The sequence below is a fragment of the Mytilus edulis genome, chromosome 6 (genome assembly GCF_963676685.1).
Source record: "Mytilus edulis chromosome 6, xbMytEdul2.2, whole genome shotgun sequence".
Taxonomy (NCBI): domain Eukaryota; kingdom Metazoa; phylum Mollusca; class Bivalvia; order Mytilida; family Mytilidae; genus Mytilus; species Mytilus edulis.
In genome coordinates, this window is record NC_092349.1 from 12,325,362 (window position 1) to 12,347,056 (window position 21,695).

Sequence of the window (21,695 nt, forward strand, 5' to 3'; positions counted from 1 at the left end):
TAGTAGTAGTACGATGTAAAAAAAACACCTATCCAAACAAAATACCAAAACAATACCTATTGGAAACCGACACACAATCACATAATAATGACACCAATAATAATATCTCACATTATAGCTATTTGATACTTGTATTTAAAGCAACCAATCTTGCAGCTTTGTATAGTAATAGAAAATGTATTGAAATAAAGCGTAAAATGTATTTACGATACAACAGAAATTTGTCACTATTTCCTTTTTCTTATAATATAACATAAATGCAGATAAAATTGTTTTCTCATTTTTTCAATTTATTTTCGGACGTTTGAGAGTTTTATTTACTAATTGTCAACTGTATACACAATGCAACTAGATATACAACTGAGTTTATTTTATTTTTAATTTCATATATAAAGACATATATTATACAAGAAATATCAAATCACTCAATTATCAGACAAGTTTTGTTTACATTCCATCATTCCAACTTTCGTTTCACGAAGAATATCATGAATATTGTACTTGATAAACTGTCTAATATTTTTCTTTAAACTTTTGCCTTTGCCGTCTGGGTATAATTGGTGTCAGAAACAATGCAATTAACCATGAAAAATAAAAACAAACAACAAATATCCTTCGTTTTACAATTTACAGTATAATATATCGTGAATATTTTACTCAGAAGTTGTCTGAATATTTTCAATTAACTTTCTTCTTTCGTTTCCTTTAAGGGATGCTCTGTGTCAGGAATACACTAATCTTCATCTATGATAAAAAAAATAAAAAGAACATATCCATAACTATTGGGTTTTTTATTATTCCAGTTTCTTCTTTTTTCAGATAGGTTTTATAAGTTGGATTATGATTTGGTTGTTTCTTTATGTTTGCCTGTTTTTCATTATTTATTTTGTGAAAAATTATGTTTTCATTAAGTACCATCGACATATATGATTATGAAAGAATCATGCAAGAACATAGAAAATGAAATACAATACAATATTTTATAAACGTCTCACCGCCACCTAGAATCACAGATTGCTTCTCTTTTCTAGAAAAATTATTAAAACCATCAATATTTAAACAATTTAATGCATTAAAACAACTGTCCCTAATATCATCATACATTGGGCAAAAAATTATTATATTCTCATTATGATTAAATTCTTTCTTTACATAATCATCTGTTTTTGTTTACACTAAGACATTATCATGATTACTATTTTTGTGATCAATTAGATTATAAATACAACTTATATAACATGCAATAAGATGTTTATATATACTTAGATCTTGTTCTTCCATTGAATGTGCTGATTTGTCATCACCTTCTTCGTTTACTATTAGGAAGAAATAATAATAATAATAATAATAATAATAATAATAATAATAATAATAATATTAATAATAATAAGTATTATTATTAAAAGAAGAAGAAGAAGAAGAAGAAGAAGAAGAAGAAGAAAAAGAAGAAGAAAAAGAAGAAGAAGAAAAAGAAGAAGAAAAAGAAGAAGAAAAAGAAAAGAAGAAGAAGAAGAAGAAGAAGAAGTTATAAAAAAAACTATCAATACATACGGATAACAATGATTTTGAAGACGTTTGAAGTTATGGAGTATGAAATCTTAAAACCGTCTTTTTTGTGACATCAAATTGCAGTGGCGGATCCAGAACTTTTCATTTAGGGTGGGGGGGCGGGGGGGGGGAGTCGCTGACTGACCTCAAGGGGGAGGGGCCCGCTCCAATTATGCTTCAGTGATTCCCTAAATAATCAACAAAAATGGTTCCACGAAAGGGGGACCGGGCCCCTAAGGCACCCCCTGGATCTGTCGGGAATTTAGCGCGAATATATACATGTTAACGTTGCTACTTGACTTATGTAATTATGACGTTACTTATATAGCAATGGCTAGACGTTAGAATAAACACGATCTATACACAACGCATTTTATCTACTTTACACAACATTTATGGTGCCGTGACTGTCGGAAACAATGGAATCGAAGTTAAAAGCAGTACGTAGAGGACACAGAGGGCAAGTTACAAAGTTATTCAAGAAATTCGATGAGATTGAAAAGAATTCGGACTTAGACAAAGACGATGTGAAACTAATTTCGGATGCAGTTGAACAGAAACAGAAGACTATCGTGGATTTGAATGAAAAGATACTGGATTTAACGTCGGAGGAGGATGTAGAAGAGGAAATTCAAGAGTCTGATGAGTATATGTTTAATTTAGAGTCCAAACTTCGGAAAATTAGAAAAATATATTCTGATTCTATTTCTCAAAATGTCGCATCAACGTCTCTAGATCCAAATGCAAATAGTTTTATGCCATCTTACCCCACAAATTCATCGCTTACCGATGCCAATGTTATACGCAGCAATGAAACTGAAATTAATGCACAGCCAACCCATTTCGATAACTTCCGCTCCATGCAAAATACCCATCGTGACTTGCAGTCAACAAATAATTTGTACAACCAAGGCTTTTCTTCAGTATCAAATAGCAGTCAAAATCACAGATTACCTAAACTTGATTTACCGCACTTTGATGGGGAAATTTTACAATGGCAAACATTTTGGGATTCCTATGAATCAACTATTCATTTCAACAGTACTTTGACCGAGATACAGAAATTTAGTTACTTGAAGGCCCAACTCAATGGCCATGCCGCCCAAACTATTGAAGGTTTCGCACTGACAAATGCCAATTACACCACTGCCGTTAATTTGCTCAAAGAGCGTTTTGGATCGCCTCAAAAGATTATTCATGCCTACATGAAAGCTTTAATGGATCTTCCTTCACCGTCAAATGATTTAAACAGCCTAAGGAGGTACGGAGACCACCTAGAAACGTACGTAAGAGGTCTTGAATGTTTGGGTCAAACACAAGAAATGTATGGCGCGCTATTAGTACCTATAATTATTAGTAAACTACCAGTAGAAACGAGAAAAAGTATTGCCCGTGAATATGATAGCGCTCATATAACTCTAAACAACCTCAGAAAAGCCATCACAAAAGAAGCGAGAATTCTTGAAGCGGGACAATTTACCGACCGCGAAGGTTTACATACTACCGCAACATTTCTGACCGAAGCTCGTAATAAAACTCAACGAAATTTCAATACAAACAATCCACGTTTCAATGACAAAAAACGTCCTTGCATCTACTGCACTGGTATACATTTTCCGGGAGATTGCACGATAATTTCTGACGTGAATGAAAGACTGAACATCGTAAAGCAAAAGAAAAAATGTTTCAACTGTCTAGGAAACCACGGTGTTGCCGAGTGTAAATCGCGTAACCGATGTAAGAAATGTAACAAGAAACATCACACCAGTATTTGCGGGGAACAAGCTACAGATGGAAAAGGACAGGACAACAAGGAGAAATCAACCGTTGTAAGCTTGGTAAAAACAGCAGAACCAGAAACTGCAGTAATGTATACCTCACAACACACAAGTGTTTTATTGAAAACCGCTATCGCACCAATATCATACGGGAAACAGATCACAGAAGCTAGTATTTTATTTGACGAAGGTGCCCAACGTTCATTCATCACTCAGAGCATAGCAGACAAATTACAGATAAGACCAAGCGGAAGGGACACAATTGAACTGTCAGCTTTTGGAGACAAGGAGAAGAATATACGCCATTTGGATACAGCAACCGTTCAACTACATACTGACAAAGGTGATATTTTAAGCATTAATGCATTGATTGTTCCAGATATTGCAGTCCCACTTCAAAACCAGACGAAATACTTTACACGCAATTTGCCATACTTGAAAAATTTAAAGCTCGCACATCCGGTAAATAACGATGATAGCTTTGAAATTTCATTCTTGATAGGAGCCGATTACTATTGGGATATAGTTCAAGATCACGTGATAAGAGGGAATGGACCTACAGCCGTAGCATCAAAAATTGGTTACTTGTTATCTGGACCGGTAATAAGAAACGGAGAGAAATCCTTAACTTCATCAATTCTTTTGAATGTTACTTCACACCATGCAGAGGAAAGCGATATCGAGAAATTCTGGAATCTAGAATCGTTAGGAATACGTTTACCACAACAGAACGATGAGGAGAGTTTTGTAAAGACTTATCAACAAGACTGTATCAAATTTGAAAACGAACGTTATTCTGCCAAGTTGCCGTGGAAACTGGATCATCCGGACTTACCTTCCAACATCATGATCGCTAAAGCAAGGACCGAGAGCACAATTAGAAGACTAAGTCGTGAACCACATTTACTTAGAAAATATTCAGAAATTATTGAAGACCAAATGAAGAGAGGGTTCATAGAGAAGGTAAACGATGAAAACGACAATGGTAAAAGCACTCACTATATACCACACCATGCCGTAAAAAAGGATTCGACAACAACACCAATTCGTATAGTGTACGACTGTAGCTGTAAAAAATCGCCAGATCACGCAAGTTTGAATGACTGCCTAATGTCAACCCCGCCAGATTTGAACGACTTGACAAAAATATTAATGGGATTTAGAACCAAGAAGTACGCAATAAGCACGGACATTGAAAAGGCTTTCTTACATATCGGATTAGATGAGAAAGATCGAGATTTTACACGCTTTTTTTGGTTGAGCGACACAGATAATCCCAGCAGTACTCTTAAGCTTACAACATATCGATTTAAATCTATTTTGTTTGGTGCAACAAGTTCACCGTTCATCCTTAATGCAACACTACTTAAACACTTGGATGCATGCAACACAATTGTATCAGCAATGATGAAGAATGACCTTTACGTGGATAATATTTTGTCCAGTTTGGAAAATGAAGATGACGCCGCAAAGTATTTTGTACAAGCCAGATCATTGATGTCGGATGCTGGATTCAACCTTCGTTCATGGAGTTCAAATTGCTCAAAACTTACAGATTTAGCCAAACAACATGACGTATGCGAAAAAGAAACTTTTGTCAAAATACTTGGACTGAAATGGGATATAGTTAAAGATACGATCACTTTTCAAAAAGTCGACTTATTTGATATTGAACTACCAAATATTACGAAACGTGAAATTCTTAAACAGTCGTCACGTATTTACGATCCGCTAGGATTACTTAGCCCTGTATCCGTACGAGCAAAAATTTTAATGCAGACATTGTGGGAACAGAAGTACGGATGGGATGAACCACTACCATTAGAAATACAGACAACATGGAAAAGAAAAATTTAGCCAAGGATTTGGAGAAAACGACTTATACAGAATTGAAAAGACCATATTTTCCCAATTTACCAAATCAGAAAACCCAACTTCATGTTTTTGTAGACGCTAGTACAACTGCATACGGAGCAAGTGTTTAAATATGTAACCATCATGAGTCATCTTTAGTTATTGCAAAGAATAGAGTAGCACCACTTAAGCAACTGACACTACCACAACTGGAATTAATGGCCGCATTGATTGGAGCACGACTAGCCGATCACGTAAAATCAGTTCTATACATAGAAAACATAACGTTTTGGTCAGACAGTCAGATAGTACTACAGTGGTTATCAACTTCAAAGCAATTAAAAAGGTTCATACGAAATAGAGTAACGGAAATACGCAAATTGACCAATACACAAGAATGGAGATATTGCCCAACGAAAGATAATCCAGCTGACCTTCTTACTAGAGGACTCAGCGCGTCACAGTTTGAACAGAATACACTATGGTTCAACGGACCCGAATGGATCTCTGATGCATCAAAATGGCCGTCATGGAAGCCAAATGACACAACAGTACTACTTACCAGTACAGATATAGAAGATTCAAGTACAGCGGACAAAGAAATAGATAATCAACAAGGAATACACCAAATTGTGCAAATTACTAGATATAGTACATTATCAAAATTACTACGAATAACAGCTTATCTATTAAGATTTATACGAAATTGCCGTTCGCCAATATTACAGAGAAATAAGGCGAAATACGTTTCAAGAGAGGAATTGCAGGATGCAACAGAGTGTTGGATACTAAATTGCCAAAGAACTTCATTTAAGGACGAAATGTTACACTTGAAATTAAAGGATACTAAACCTACGGTTTTAGTTAGACAACTAAGATTGTACCTGAATAACAAAGACGCAATTTGCTGTGGAGGGAGAATTCATAACGCACCTGTTTGTGAAAATACGAAATTTCCTTATTTATTACCTAGAAGTCATCATTTTACGAAATTAGTTGTTCTTGATATACACAAGTACATGAAACACTCAGGAGTTTTATCAACAGTGACTCAGATACGACAAACTTACTGGATACCCCGAATTCGCCAATACGTAAGAGGAATTTTGCGAAATTGCGTAATTTGTCGAAAAATCAACAGTAAACCATATACAGCACCCGATCCTCCGCCACTGCCAAAAGTTCGATTACTTGAAGCACCGCCTTTTACAATTACCGGCGTAGACTTTACCGGAGCGCTGTACATTAGAGATACACATGATACTGAACACAAGGTTTTTATATGCCTATTTATTTGTGCTTCAACGAGAGCCGTACACCTGGAAGTTGTACCGGACTTATCAGAAAAATCATTTTTACAAGCCTTTAGAAGATTCGCTAGTCGTAAATCTAGACCACACACCATGATATCGGATAACGCCTCGACATATTTAGCCGCCTCGGAAACATTAAAGAAATTAACCCAATCACCATCGCTAAACGATACATTGTCAACATATGGAACAACTTGGAGATTCATACCAAAAAGAGCGCCCTGGTATGGTGGATGGTGGGAACGCTTTATAGGAATTACAAAAACTTGTTTGAAAAAAACATTAGGCAGATCTTACGTTACCATGGATACACTTCAAACAATTCTGACAGAAATAGAAGCGATCATTAATGATAGACCATTGACCTACGTATCACCGGATATTGAGGACGAGGAGCCGTTAACTCCGTCACACTTGCTGTACGGAAGAAGAATAACTTTAACGCCGTATCCACAACCGAATATTGAATACATTGCCGTGAATAGTGGAAAACAAGAACTGCATAAACATTTGAATAAACAGTCGAGTTTAATGGAGCATTTTTGGAACCGGTGGAAATCCGAGTACATAACGACTCTTAGAGAGTTTCATCGCCAAACAGGAAACAACTTACAAACTATACAAGTTGGAGATGTAGTGCAAGTCCAAGATGATAAATTACCGAAAAACCGATGGAACATTGCCGTTGTTGATGAATTGATCACCGGAAACGATGGTTTTACACGAGCAGCTATAATACGAACTAGTGCAGGACGTACTTCGCGTCCTATAGTAAAACTGTACCCGCTCGAAATCCGAACAAACATTAACAACTTAGATGACAACAATGACGATTCTTCAACAGAGAGATTGACAAGAGTTCTACCAAAACGAGAGGCATCTGTCCGAGCTCGAGAGAACATCAGGAAATGGACTACCCAAAAGTGATAGACTTCGTTAAAAGTGAAAGACTTCGTTAAAAGTGAATTTAATAAGTGAATTATTTGAATTTGTTTTAGAAAGACATTTTAATTATTTAATTTTCAGAAATATCTATTCGATTGACATTTAAAGTAATTAATAATTTCATATTTTAACTTTTGCCGGCCCCGAGAATGTCGGGAATTTAGCGCGAATATATACATGTTAACGTTGCTACTTGACTTATGTAATTATGACGTTACTTATATAGCAATGGCTAGACGTTAGAATAAACACGATCTATACACAACGCATTTTATCTACTTTACACAACAGGATCCGCCTATGCATTTAAACCCTCTCATTGCTTCATCTGTGGTTAGTGCTACTTATGATTGCGTATTAGTTTCAGATACTTTGAACTAATTCGGTGCGTAAATCATGAACATAAATGACTTCCACCTTGCATTCACAATATAATTTTCTATTCGTCCTTCTAAAGATTTCGAGGGGCCTCGAGTGGTCTAAGTAGTTACTATTGTAATCACTAGCCAGTCAACACTGAGGTTGTGAGTTCGAACCCCGCTCGTGTGGGTGCACTCGACTCGAATCTTATTTGACTAGGAATGTGAGATTTCCTATCGAAGGTCGGTGGATTTCTCCCGTTACTTCAGCTTCCTCCACCAATAAAAACTGGCCGCCACGAAATAGCCTAAATGCGGTGCTTAAAAGTGGAGTTAAAACACCAAAAATCTAAAGATTTCGAAAGTCAGTATACTAGCTAATTGCCAAATGGTATAATATTTCTTGCTAATGTTTAGATAAAACTATAACTAGTTAATAATTGAAGTCAGATAAACAATGGTAAAGCCTAAATACTTCTTTACCGGTAACACTGTTCCCCGATAAGACAAAAACGAGAAATACTTAACGTACATTCAAACTCTTACGTGGAAAACAAAATAATAACGTTATGTGAAGAAAACAAACATATGCTAAAGAGGGAAAGGCAGACCATGATCAACATGAGTTATCCGTTGTGCTGCTCGTGATACGTGTTCTTCAAACGGTCAGATTCGGGGGGAATATGATTTGGTCCATTAAAACTATTAATCAAGATAATTGCGGCAACGCTATTCTTTACAAAGTATGCATCACAGTTCACAAAGGAATTTATGTAACTTTTGGATAGTCATGTTAGTTGAATTTAATCTATAACAACAAACAAAATAAATAAGAATTTATAATGTACCTTTTGTCAATCTTATAGTTGGTATTATAAATATGAAGGCTAAGAAGCTGCCTAAGGTCAAATATAATTCCTCACCTAAAATAACATAAACCAATCTATTTATTAGAAGAACAATTACTGTGCAAATATTTAGGATTAGTGTTTAACACTTGTTTAACACATATAAACTGAAAATATCACCGATTAGAAAAATCAGGTTAACAAAAAACGGAAAATAGGTCAAAAATAAACAATCGACATAGCTTCAATGTATTCGAATTTCAATTTCTCAGTAAAACACGTTCGTTACAAACCTGCCATAAATGTCATACATGTATTGATTTCAAGTTCCTTAAATAAAAAAAAAACGATTAGATAACACTTAACTATTAAAGAACTATCAAAATGTGCGTTACGAATCATTTTGTTTTTGTTTAACCAAAGCATATATAATTTGTCTAATCTATCACACATTGTATCGCCTAAAACTTCTTCTAGCACATCTCGCAGGTGACCAAAAAAAATTAGATATGAATCTCTCAAAATATTTAGGATATTCGTCTATGATTCATTCATAACGACTTCGGAGAGTTTTCGATAGCGCTATCAAATATTTGAGGCACTTAATGCACATGGTGCCAGTAAGAGGCATTTTGATTATTTTTATTTTCATACATATATATTAAAGGGGCACTAGCTACGAGATACAGTACTCCGCCATAAATATTCATAAAACAACAATGGCGGTCACGTCACGGAAGGGTAAACAAGATTTGACCGTCGTCTCCATGTCACAATCGGGATGGCAATGAATCTATATATAGATGATCATGTGGAAAAACATGTGGTTGTCATGTGACACGTGCGTAATGATGTCAGAGGCGTCTGCACTTATGTTGTATCTAATGTAAACAAAATGGGTCGCAAGGGAAAAGAACTGACATCTGATCAGAAAAGTCGTCTCGCTGCATTAAATGATGCAGGTTACAGAAAAAGTGAAACCGTCAAATTGACAGGCATTAAACAGAGTACTGTTTACAGTTTTTTGAAGAGGTATGAGCAACGGGGTGATATAGAAAACATTCGGAGAACAGGCAGACCAAAATCCTTTCATGACCGGGACATGAGAAAACTTTCCCTTTGTGTAAAAAAACATCGCCGTAAATCTTTATCTGAAATTACTAATATTTTTAATGCGAGCATTGATCGACCTTTCTCTAAACAAACTGTTGAACGTAAATTACATTCTGATGGGTTTCACAAGCGGTCAGTAAAGAAAAAAAATCGTATCCGTGAGGTCAACAAGAAGAAACGAGTGGCATATTGCAGGGGGAATTTACATAAAACTGTTAATGCACACTGGAGTAAAGTAATCTTCAGTGATGAGTGCAAGGTAATCATTGGGCAGGATTCTCGTGTCAGTGTCTGGAGAAAGGTCGGAGAAGAGTGGCTGACAGATTGTATTTGCCCTCCATCTCAGCGCAAGTATAGTTTAATGATCTGGGGATGCATCACTTACCATGGTGTCGGAACTATTACTGTTGTTGAAGGTAACATAAATGCCTTAAAATACATTGAAATTATTGACAATAACTTGTGGCCAGTGGTTGTTCGTCATTTTCCAGATGATAACTACGTTTTTCAAGATGATAATGCCCCCGTCCATCGAGCCCGATCTGTTCAAGATTTTCGTAGGGAAACGGGTCTAAAAAGCATGAACTGGCCAGCTCAGAGTCCCGACCTCAATATTATAGAGAATTGTTGGTGGGTATTAAAAAGGGAACTGCAAAAACGAACTCAGAACATAAATATTACCAAAGACCTGGAACGTGAAATTCTTGACATATGGGACAAATTAACTGTTACTTACCTGAAATCGTTGTATAACAACATTCCAAGGAGGATTTTACGAGTAATGAGGAACAAAGGAAACATAACAAAGTATTGAGGTAGGATTTTTTTATTTTGTTACTTGTTAAATAGTTCCATGTTTTTTCAGGTGGAGATTTACATTGACTGGCGGCCATTTTGTTTTTACGAATACTTATGGCGGACGACTGTATATAAAAAATCTAAAGTAAAAGAAGAGAGGGACGAAAGATACCAAAGGGACAGTCAAACTCATAAAGATGTTTGTTGGTTCAATCAATAATGAAAGAGAAATAGTGGAATAATAATTCGCTTTTATGAGCCCAAAATGGTTCAATTTTGTCAAATAAAGCTAAGAAACATTGATAATTCATTTTTCACTTGCAAGTGAAAAATTCGATCTCATTAAATCCGTATTCATGTGAACTTCAATTTAACCTCTAGCTAGGGATTGACAACGCATGCATTGTACGTGAACTGTTTATTTAAAGGAAAAGAATGTCAACAATGAAAGTGAAACAAAGGTAAATCATTTGATAACTGATTGTTTCCTCGTGAAATCATTTTTATACGGGTAAAAACAATGAGAAACATATATTTTAATCTATAACATAAAATCAAACAGGCGCATAAAAATCCAATTGCACGTGTTAACTTAATCCATTCTTATCTTTGTTTATTTTTACATCGCTTATATGGACTAAAATACACACGAAACGAACCTACATATTATCGACCCCATGCTCTGTAAACTGTTAATTTTGGACTTTTGATGGTTTGGATAAATGTTTTTCATTGTTATAAATCAAATATGAGAATTTGAGTCAAATTGGTGACCATGAATTTCACAGCTAGTGCCCCTCAACATTTGAATATAATAGAATATGAAAGAATATATTCTTTTCATACCGGTTTCCTTATATTATGTGTGCGGATAAAGTTGCAAACGAAGTAAAAACGCAGATTTGAAAGACAAGGCTAAGTTTTTGTAAATGAAGTATCAAGATTTCTAAATAGTTAAGTGATTCAAAGTTTTAAACTTCAGTGTTGTAATTAGCGTTAAACCCAATACTCAGAAATCATTTTTGCACTTTGAATAGGTTCCCAAGAACATAGTTGGTATATAATACTTTCAAATGTTAAGCAAATAATTACATCAATTTTATATTGTTTATTTAAACTCGAAGTATAGTTTACCCCGACAGCTAGTGTCATCCTGAAGACCTTTTACAACTGGGATCACCAACAGAATGACAAATAGAATCAAAAACACTCCTATTCTTACACTATCTAAAAAAAAAACGAAACAAAACGAAAAGATATTATTTGAATAATTTATTGAATTGTGGTTGCGTAAGTCTAAGCATCACGAGCATAAGGATTATAAATGTGCAATAGATGAGATTTGAAGACTCTTTTTATTGTAAATATACATATCTGTTCAATAATTAATATAAATTTGGTTTTCTTTAAACTTGAAATGTTGTTGGTAAATCGGAACCACTTTATAAGTTTTATCTGAAACCTAGGTAAAAAAGTCGACGAAATGCCCGTTCGAGTGAGAGAAAATTAAAAAAAAAAATGTTTTTGTCATCAGTGGATTATAGCGGAATGCATTATAGATGTTATTAAATACTTCATGGACCTATGTGTTTTTTTGTAAATTAAAGTTGTGCTTTCAATCAATCTTTTATTTACAGAAACGATTATAATAAAATTTAGATTGTAAATCTATTTGTTGATTCAATTTTGGCAAAATGCATGTTTTCATATATTTGTCTTGATAACAAATATCATTACACAATTTCATACATAAGTATTAGTATATTTTGCAATAACTTTATATAAGCTAGTTTTCATTGCTTTATTGCAATATATCTATATTATTGTTTTGCCTATTCTTCTTTTTCTCCCCTTTTTTCTTTGAAATTAGAGTTTTGTCATTACAATTTTTAATCATATGTGTTATTAAAAGTACAACACTAAATACCTATAATTGTATGTGTGTAGCCTTTATTAGATCCGTTACACGTACGTCTCATGTAACGTTCTACAGAATTACACCAATTATCTGAAAAATGAAAATGAAAAGTATAAAAATAACAAGGCAATACAATGCATCACTAAGTTAAAAAAGATATGGTTATTGTTGTATATATTGAATCGTTTGATAGTGCAACATGTGTAAAGTTGACATTCATAAATAAATGTAATATTCTACCAATTGCAGTATCTAAAGTGAATACTATAATCATATTTTCTATTTTTAACTCGACGCACGCTGACCTTACCTTCATGTAGAAAACATAAGCAGCACCATATACTGATGATGTATATAATTGCAACGGTCAAAATAGTGAATCCGAACCCCACCATTGTATAAGAAAGATAAGATTGCCAGCATTTAACACCTGGAAACAAATAATTTTCTGATTTATATCCGTGTGTATACATAAGTTATAAAAATACAGTTTAAGGTGGTATGGGTGTCTTCCTCCATCTTTGATTGTAAAAAACAGGGAATCAAAGGTCCACATTTTCTGTCAAGTTAGCAAAATTTAATGCACGAATGCAGATATTTAATGTAAATTTTCATTTAAAAGAACCAATTTATAAGAATATAACTTAAAAATATTAATATTTTTGCAAATGTTGATTTTTTTGGTTGTTTAAAAAAAAAATTCAAATTGACATTTTAAGGGGAGGTAACTCTTAAACAGTGCATTTTCTGAAGGATTCTACATGGAATTTTCCTATTTCTTATTTTAGCCGAAAAAAACGTACGGTGACAATATCTTTTCTTTTAATATTCTCAAAGCATTGCCTGAAAGCTATCTTTTCCTTAAGTATTTAACAATTCTATTAGTTTCTAATCACAAACTGGTGTTTTTTTCTTGTAGAATCCATACAAAATGTGTCATTTTGTTACGTCCTTTAGCTTGATAAAAAGAGCGGTGACCTATCATTATTATTATATTTTTCAACATATATCAATAGATACTACGTTTTGGCAAAGTATGAACAAATTCTATCATTTTTATCTTAGACTCCCATACCACCTTAAGGACATTCAGTATCATTAGTTTTGTTTCTAATTTTTTCAATCGAGAAACTTCCCATGATGATGTGTAGATAATGTAAGCAATACATTCAAATTTCTAATATGACGTCGTGTTTATGCATTCATCATAGGAAGTTGATGGTTTTACAAACAAACGTTTTAAAACCTCATCTGTCAAATACATTCCAATGTTTAAAGAACTGTTTTATTCTAAAATAGACAACAATCATCATATTAAGGTAGATCATAAGTAAATATTTTTTGAGACAGAATTTTCTTAAACTTAGCCAGAATGAAGATTTTAATATGCTCTTTTTAAAAATATAATAAAAAGGAGTGGTCACCGTGCTATTTTTCAAGCTATGAGTCGTTGAAAATTGCCTAAATTTGGTTAGATTGTTCATGGAAAAACACATTTGTGTGCATAAAAAAAAATCTATGAGATAGAATTTTGAAATAATTTGTGAAAAGATGGGTTTTGTAATATGTTTTAAGAAAATGAAAAGATAAAATGGTGTCACCGAACTTGTTTTCTTGCTACAAGCAAAAAGAAAAAAATTCCCTATCTGTCCAGTATAATTTTTTTACTAGAAGAGTTATCTTCCCTTAAATGGCTCGTTCGAAAAAAATGATTCTAAAAGCAAGAAAAATGATATTTGTTTAAATATTTTGGATTATACAATAGATTGCCAAGTTTTCTTTATATAATTTAACAGTCTAACCATTAAATTACAAATCTGTCTTCCAATTTGCAGATTTAGGCAAATAACTAGACCGATTTTTTCCTGTGATTGTTCAATCCAAGATGGCGGTATACCATGAATCTACCTTAACATTTATTGAATTTATGTATAGACTTTGATTATACTATGTTTATATATGTTCGACCAGTTTAAACCTAAGACGAAATGTATTTTCCCGCGTTTCGGAGTATGGCGGGAAAATATTGTCTAAAAGAAACGTTTTTATAAGAGCGGTATGTTTTTGGCGGGTTTTGTTATGTGTAGTGGTACACGTGGATACGTGGACCAATCATTTGGATTGTGTCAATAAGTGTTCTTATGTTAATGAGGTGAAAGCGGGTGTTTGAAAATCATTCTAGCCGCAGACGTTCAACACTAAACTTCAATATTTCATAATATTGATATTGTATATTATTTTGCTGTTTTTTTTTGTGATGGAGTTTGGCATCAATGTCCCGAGGCGTGCCTTGCACTTGCTCCGAACACAGGTTTCCATATCAATTTTCTTTAGTAAAGTTTTTTGATGGTTTTTCCTGGGCGGCGAGGTTACGTTAAAGACGGATATAAACATACATACATACATACATACATACATACATAGAGATATGGACTCTTATTGATTCAGAGTAAACTTGTTTCAGATGTTTATTCTTTCTGTGTACCTCATTTGAAATGTATTTGTATTTCATATATATCATGATTTATAATATAAAATATACATTAAACGCCGGCTTTGTTAGTCTGCGAACATGCATTGGTTTGTGTTTGTTATTATTGTAGTGTAGTTAAGACTGTAACTATTAATTGAAGCTCTATGTTTTTCTTCACATTTCTTTCGTTTATACATCACTGGTGTTCGAATATCTATTTTAGACCGTTCAGCATTACCATTAAATTAGGAAGCGCTTCGGCCTAACCCAATTTACAGAGTGTTATTTTCATTTCTTAGCATTAGATCTATATGTGTGCTTGAGGACTAATACTCCCCGAAGTAAGAGATTTAAAAAAAAGGATCCAACTGCCGGGTTGGAAGATGTCCTTCAATATTTTGGGTACTCTCTGTAGCAACCATTTGTAAATACAAATATTTCAGGTATTTATACATCTATTGTCTTCAAATATTTGAGGTTTTTTTGTGTGGATGCAGCAACAAGCAACGTGTTTGAGATCGACGCGATTGTAGAAAGTAGTTTTTGTGATAAGATATGAAATTTGACATTGTAGACACATGCATATTAATGTAGCTTAAACATTTATTACCATGAGCAAATCACTAAATTAAATAAAACTAATATTTTAAACAGTATTTACCTGTAATTGGTGTTTTTACTGTCAAAATAAAACGATTTGTTATTTAAACCACTGTTGATATAAGTCGTGTACATGCATAATTACAAATCATGATAAATTAAGAATAATTATGTGATAATAGCAAAAAAGAAAAGAAAAACAGAATGAACTCATAAAAGTTATAAAAGGCATGCTAATTATAAATGTGATACGATTCTCTTCTTTTTTCTGTACTGTTAATGGAATTTAAAAAGTGTAATATAAATGATAAATACACCTTATGCAACCTGATTTTCGAATGATAATCTTTTATTCTTTTCTTATGCCCGCGTCACACTGTCCCGATTTTTATATACGATGGACACCCGAATGCGAAAATTGTAAGTTCGTACGAAGTTGGTCCCGATCTCGTTAAAATACTAAAAAGTGACCGAAGCAAGTACGATGAATAACGAAGTCTATACGATGGTGCTAAAATTATATACGATAGCAAAATATGGACATACGAAGGTTAACCGAAGACGGGTATTTAAGCTTAATATCTCAGCCGAAGCCTACACGATGGATCACGAAGGCTACACGATGGATTACGAAGGCTACACGATGGATTAAGATGATGGCGGGATGACCATACGATGTCTAAAAGACGTCGTGTACAGCTTACGATGCATTTAAATAAACTCATCATAGATACCAGGACTACATTTTGTATATACGCAAGACGCGCGTTTCGTCTACAAAAGACTCATCAGTGACGCTCGAATCCAAAAAAGACAAATGGCCAAATAAAGTTGAAGAGCATTGAGGACCAAAATTCCTAAAAGTTTGGCCAAATCCAGCTAAGGTAATCTATGCCTGAGGTAGAAAAGCCTTAGTATTTCAAAAATTATATGCCGAAGGGATCACGCGTTTTTAAATTGTTTGATCGATATTGAATATATATTATATTGTACATTTACTTTCTGGTTTAATCATAAGACGGAAGACCGTGGGTTTGAAGGGTAAAACTTGACTCTGAGTCTCTGAATATAATGCCAGCAGAATCAGGGAGAAGGAGAATATCTTAAGCGCTATTGACATTAAAGTTCAAAGGTCAAGGTCACAGTGGCAGTTGTAATACAAGGCAATATCACCCTTGTGGACACTCTAAAACCAATATGCTTCAAGAGATTTTAACCACATTTGGTATATTGTTCCTCCTTGTCATGATCTGACATTTTTTACGTTCAAGGCCAAAGGTCAAGGTCATACAGATGGACTTGTTTTTTCTCCTTGAAATAGCATAATACGCAGGAAATTGGTTGCTCATTTTTTTACCTGCTGGTTCTAAAGACAATATTAAAGGTATTTCCAGTTACTGAATGTTATGTTTGATTTCTAAAAAAATAGTTTATGTATCAAATATGCATATTCAATTTACCATTTTCTGCATGTGTCAAATACATATATAGTGTCCATATTTGTCCCCAATATGTTACATACGAGGGGATGCCACGCTCGGCATTGCCTTGTTTGAACTGTAAAATGTGTGCACTAGTCTGAATAATCACCCATAATTATGCCCATGTTTACTGATCTTTCTTAAAGGTAAGGTAATGGGTTCGTTGGTCCCTTTTATTCAAAAAGAGCTCTTTCCAGGAGAATATCATAATAATATAGACAAAAGGAAAGATGTGGGGAAAGCAACAAATGCGGCAAAATATGACATATAGACAACAAAATGGTTATGGAGTAAACATTCGTTTGACAACAACTCAGACGCTACATAAAAAATCAGAATAATGAAGAAAAAGTTGGTTTCCCTTTATACGTGTACCTGCAGTGTTGGTGTACGAGGCGCGTTTATGATTTTCATTATGTTACTTGATATGAAAAATTGACAAAATATAATATTTTACTTGTAAAAGTAAATCCTGAGCCTGTAATAGCTGCTCTTCTTGTTCCATTTGAATTAATAGAAACAACGCTGTCGCCTTTCTTGTTCTCATAGAATCATATGATATGAGCTCCATGTTTTGTAAACGTCTTTCTTAACTGTCGTATTAGACAGACCAGTGCATATCGCGCATGGCACTTTAAATGTATTTTAGCGCGAAAATTAACTTAATTACATTTAGCTGGATTTATTGCCGTCGTAGTTCCATCTTGTCGCCTTCGTACTTTTATTCGATGTCAACACGACGGGATTACGAGGTCTTCACGAAGTCGTGTTGCCATCGTAAGACCTTCGGGTAGCTTCGTGATTCATTCGTGTAGACATCGTCATGTCAAAACTGCCCGATGGAAACGATGGAAACACGAATGCAATACGATGTTCAAAGATGCATTCCCGGTGACATTACGATGGTGAGGATGGTGATACGAACTCAATACGAACCCTCAACATCGGACGCACCTTCGGGGATTTTTTAACATGTTAAAAAATTTAGAACCCTTCCCGAAGTTGTCCCCGAAGGCTAGAAAAAGTGACCGATGGTTAAAGATGGTTAAAGATGGCACTACGAATAGCCCGATCTGGATACGATCAGTCCCGATTTTGAAAATTTCCATAATCGTGTTGCAATCGGCGTAAAAATCGGGACAGTGTGACACGGGCATTAACAATGCATGTAAACTAAAGGGGACAATTCAAATGTACAATCATAAGTAAAAGTTTTTGTTTTGAAAGGCCTGATATCTAGGTAAAACAAACAGACGAGAAAGCGCTTCTTGAAACTAATAAACGATATCTTAACTAATTATATATATAATGCAGATGATACAAAATGAAACGAAACACATATAATCAAAACATAATTTTGTTCCAAAGAAATATTCAAAAGTTATAAAAATGCCTACCCTTTGGTTCAGTTATCTTGTTGTCTGAAACATATAAAATGATTTCACAAATCAAGAAGCAAACGTTAAAAAGGCACCAGCTGTCAAATTCGTTTTCAACGATTTGACTCAAATTCCCATATCGAATTCATAACCAAGTAACACATTTGTCAAAATCATAAAAATTCTAAAGTAAGCATTTCACAGGGCATGGACTTGACTCGATAATATGTACCTTCGTTTGATGTGTATATAAGTCTTGACGCCATCCAGTTATTTATCGACTTGACCTCTGAAGACCTCCAAGGGTCATATAAAGCGATATAAACATGCATATAGGTATAGATAAAAAGAAAGCAAAATCGTGCATTGAAGACCCAGTAGTGCATGATGTTTGGCTGTTGTCTGATCTCTGGTCGGGTGTGGTCTCTTTGACATATTCCCAATTTTCATGTTATGATAAATATTTAAGAATATGTCAGGATAAGATATTGAATTGACATGAAATGACTGTAACTCTTTTTAGAATTGAAACACAGTATTGCTTGAAATTGCAAAATTTAACATAAAAAGCAATGGGGCTATGATATGAATTAGTGGTTTTATATCTAGAATATTAGTTTAGATTTTTGAGTTATAACACCATGCATGTACATCAATAAGCTAATTATACAGTTATATTTATATGTACAAAACTAAAAAAAAACTGTGTTTCTTTTATTGTGAAACGAACTTTTAATTTTTTCCCTTAATATCTTATTGCTTCTACGAACCCTTTTGTTAACTTATAATTTATAGACATTTTACAAGTTTTATGTTTTCAAACGCAAGCTTTTACTAAACCGGATACTTATCTTTGGTATATTTGTCAATAAAAACACTGCTTTTACTGTTATTGTTACAACTTTGCAACTGTTCGTAAAAAACCCAGACAAAATATAAAGAAAAGGTACCATTAACTATGGAGTATTTGTATCTGTCATAGATGAAATATGATTTGAAACATGAAAAAACATCTTAGACCGGGAGATTTTCCTGAATCCAAATAAGAATGAGGAGAAAAGACTGTCAATTGTTTAATAAAGAATCGGACCAATAACTGTAGCTATCACCTGCTTGTAAAACTGTAATGTTGACAAATGCATTGTCTCTATTAGTTCCGTGTCTGCACTCCCATTTCCCATTGAAATGACTATCTATATGGCCTAGTATCTTTAAGTATGTTACGTTCGTTGTAGCATTTTGCCTCATCACTGTATTGGGATATTTTGGTATACATTTTGTTGATGGTAAAGGAGATAAACAGTATCCTTGTTCGTTGTTGTTATTGTTGTAAAATTCTACATTATACTTGAGATTGTTGACTCTACACGTCAGGTCAAGGTGGTCTTTTTGAACTGTCCATGTGAGACACATTTTAATATTACAAACATCTACACCTACAAATTAGTGTTGAAAACATAAAAAAGTCTTAAATGTCTAAATCATGTATTGACTTATATTCAACTAAAGTAGTGACTGAATAAGTATATTTTCACTTTGCATAAGTTTGTATCACGATTTTCAATTACTTGACGTATGATTATTACATATACTATCTATTACTCATTATTACGTATAAAATGCTTGTAATTATTTATAATCAGTACTTGTACATTACTTTCGTTAACTATAAACTTTTAACTCAAATACTTAGAATTAACTGGCTTAATTTAGAATTACTTAAAAGTACAACTTAAAACGAGCCGTTTATGATTTACTAGGAGTTACTGATATTGTTATTTTAAAAAGATTTCTTAATATATTCAAGATCTAATCATACCACAGCTCAATAAGTTTGACAAATCCAATTACTCCTTATTAAAGAAGTATTTGAAGTAATTTCTTTTGTAACAGTGGTAAATTTTGTTAAGAGTGTATAGACTTTTATTTAAATATTTATTTTGAATGACATTTTAATTTACAAACAGGAATTATATAAAAATAATTTGTTATATTTACGTCAAGCGTACGTTAAATGTAATAAAGTGTAAGAATTTTTTTAAAATATATGTCTTTAATAGAACAATGAGAAAAGCTATTATCATAAGGTATAATTTGATCAATTTGTCTGGATTTTGTTTTATTTAATTTGTTTTATTTGCTATTTTGCATTGTAATTGTTTAATAACGCCTGTTAGCTTTTGAAGGTATTTTGTGTTGAAGATAACAAAAACGACTATAAATAGTTCTTATGTTAATGAGTGACAAACCTCTGATGCAGACAGCAACCACCAAAAATAGAATTTCATTCATCTCACTTTATATGACACTGCAAAACATAATTTATCAAATTATGAAAATGCTAAAACCTACATACGTTTTGAAAGAAATTCTTCAATTAAAATATTCAAATTAAAGAAAAAAATCATGCACTAAATGTAGATGACATCTTTGTAATTTGTTATTTAGTCGTTTCAATTGAATAACTATTGTTACCTTTGTCTAGGTTAAATATATGTTCAAATTGCATATTTCATAAAAAAGATATTGATATCAGTCATTACTTCTTTCTAAAGATATTTTTAAAGTTTCAGCATGTTATTTAATCAGTTTGAAATAAATTGAGTTTAAAAAAGACAACATATTATTTAATATATACTATCACGTTTTCTTTAAAATCTGAAATTCATATATTTTTTACTTTTGATTTCACTTGTAAGTAAGAAATACTGGTGTGAAAAATGGTATGGTAGGCTGGGTCACCGCACACATTTTTTTTAAAACTAGATACCCCAATGATAATTGTGGCCAAGTTTGGTTGAATTTGGACCTGTAGTTTCAGAGGAGATGATTTTTGTAAAAGATTACAAAAATTAATGAAAAATTGGTAAAAAAATGACTATAAAGGGCAACAACTCCTTAAGGGGTCAACTGACCATTTTGGTCATGTTGAGTTATTTGTAGATCTTATTTTGCTTAACATTATTGCTGTTTACAGTTCATCTCTATCTATATTCAAGATAAAACCAAAAACGACAAAATTTTTGTAAAATTACCAATTCAGGGGTAGCAACCCAACAACCAGTCGTCCGATTCATCTGAACATTTCAGAGCAGATAGATCTTTACTTAATAAACAATTTTACCCTGTCAGATTTGCTCTAAAGGCTTTGGTTTCAGAGTAATAAGCCAAAATCTACATTTTACACCTATGTTTTATTTTTAGCCATGGCGGCCATCTTGGTTGGTTGGCCGGGTCACCGGAAACATTTTTTAAACTAGATACCCCAATGATGATTGTGGCCAAGTT

General features: G+C 33.4%; 1 protein-coding gene across 1 annotated transcript; it reads right to left on the reverse strand.

Moving 5' to 3' along the window:
• Positions 1-355: 355 nt before the first annotated feature.
• On the reverse strand, positions 356-20,718 carry LOC139527117 (uncharacterized). The gene is made up of 10 exons (XM_071322390.1): positions 20,657-20,718; positions 19,517-19,843; positions 18,426-18,449; positions 15,609-15,626; positions 12,785-12,904; positions 12,484-12,564; positions 11,691-11,783; positions 8,646-8,720; positions 1,263-1,316; positions 356-744 (listed from the first exon to the last, which is right to left on the reverse strand). The coding sequence occupies exons 1-10, from the start codon at positions 20,697-20,699 to the stop codon at positions 734-736; spliced, it is 846 nt and encodes a 281-aa protein (XP_071178491.1). The 5' UTR covers positions 20,700-20,718; the 3' UTR covers positions 356-733.
• Positions 20,719-21,695: the final 977 nt, after the last annotated feature.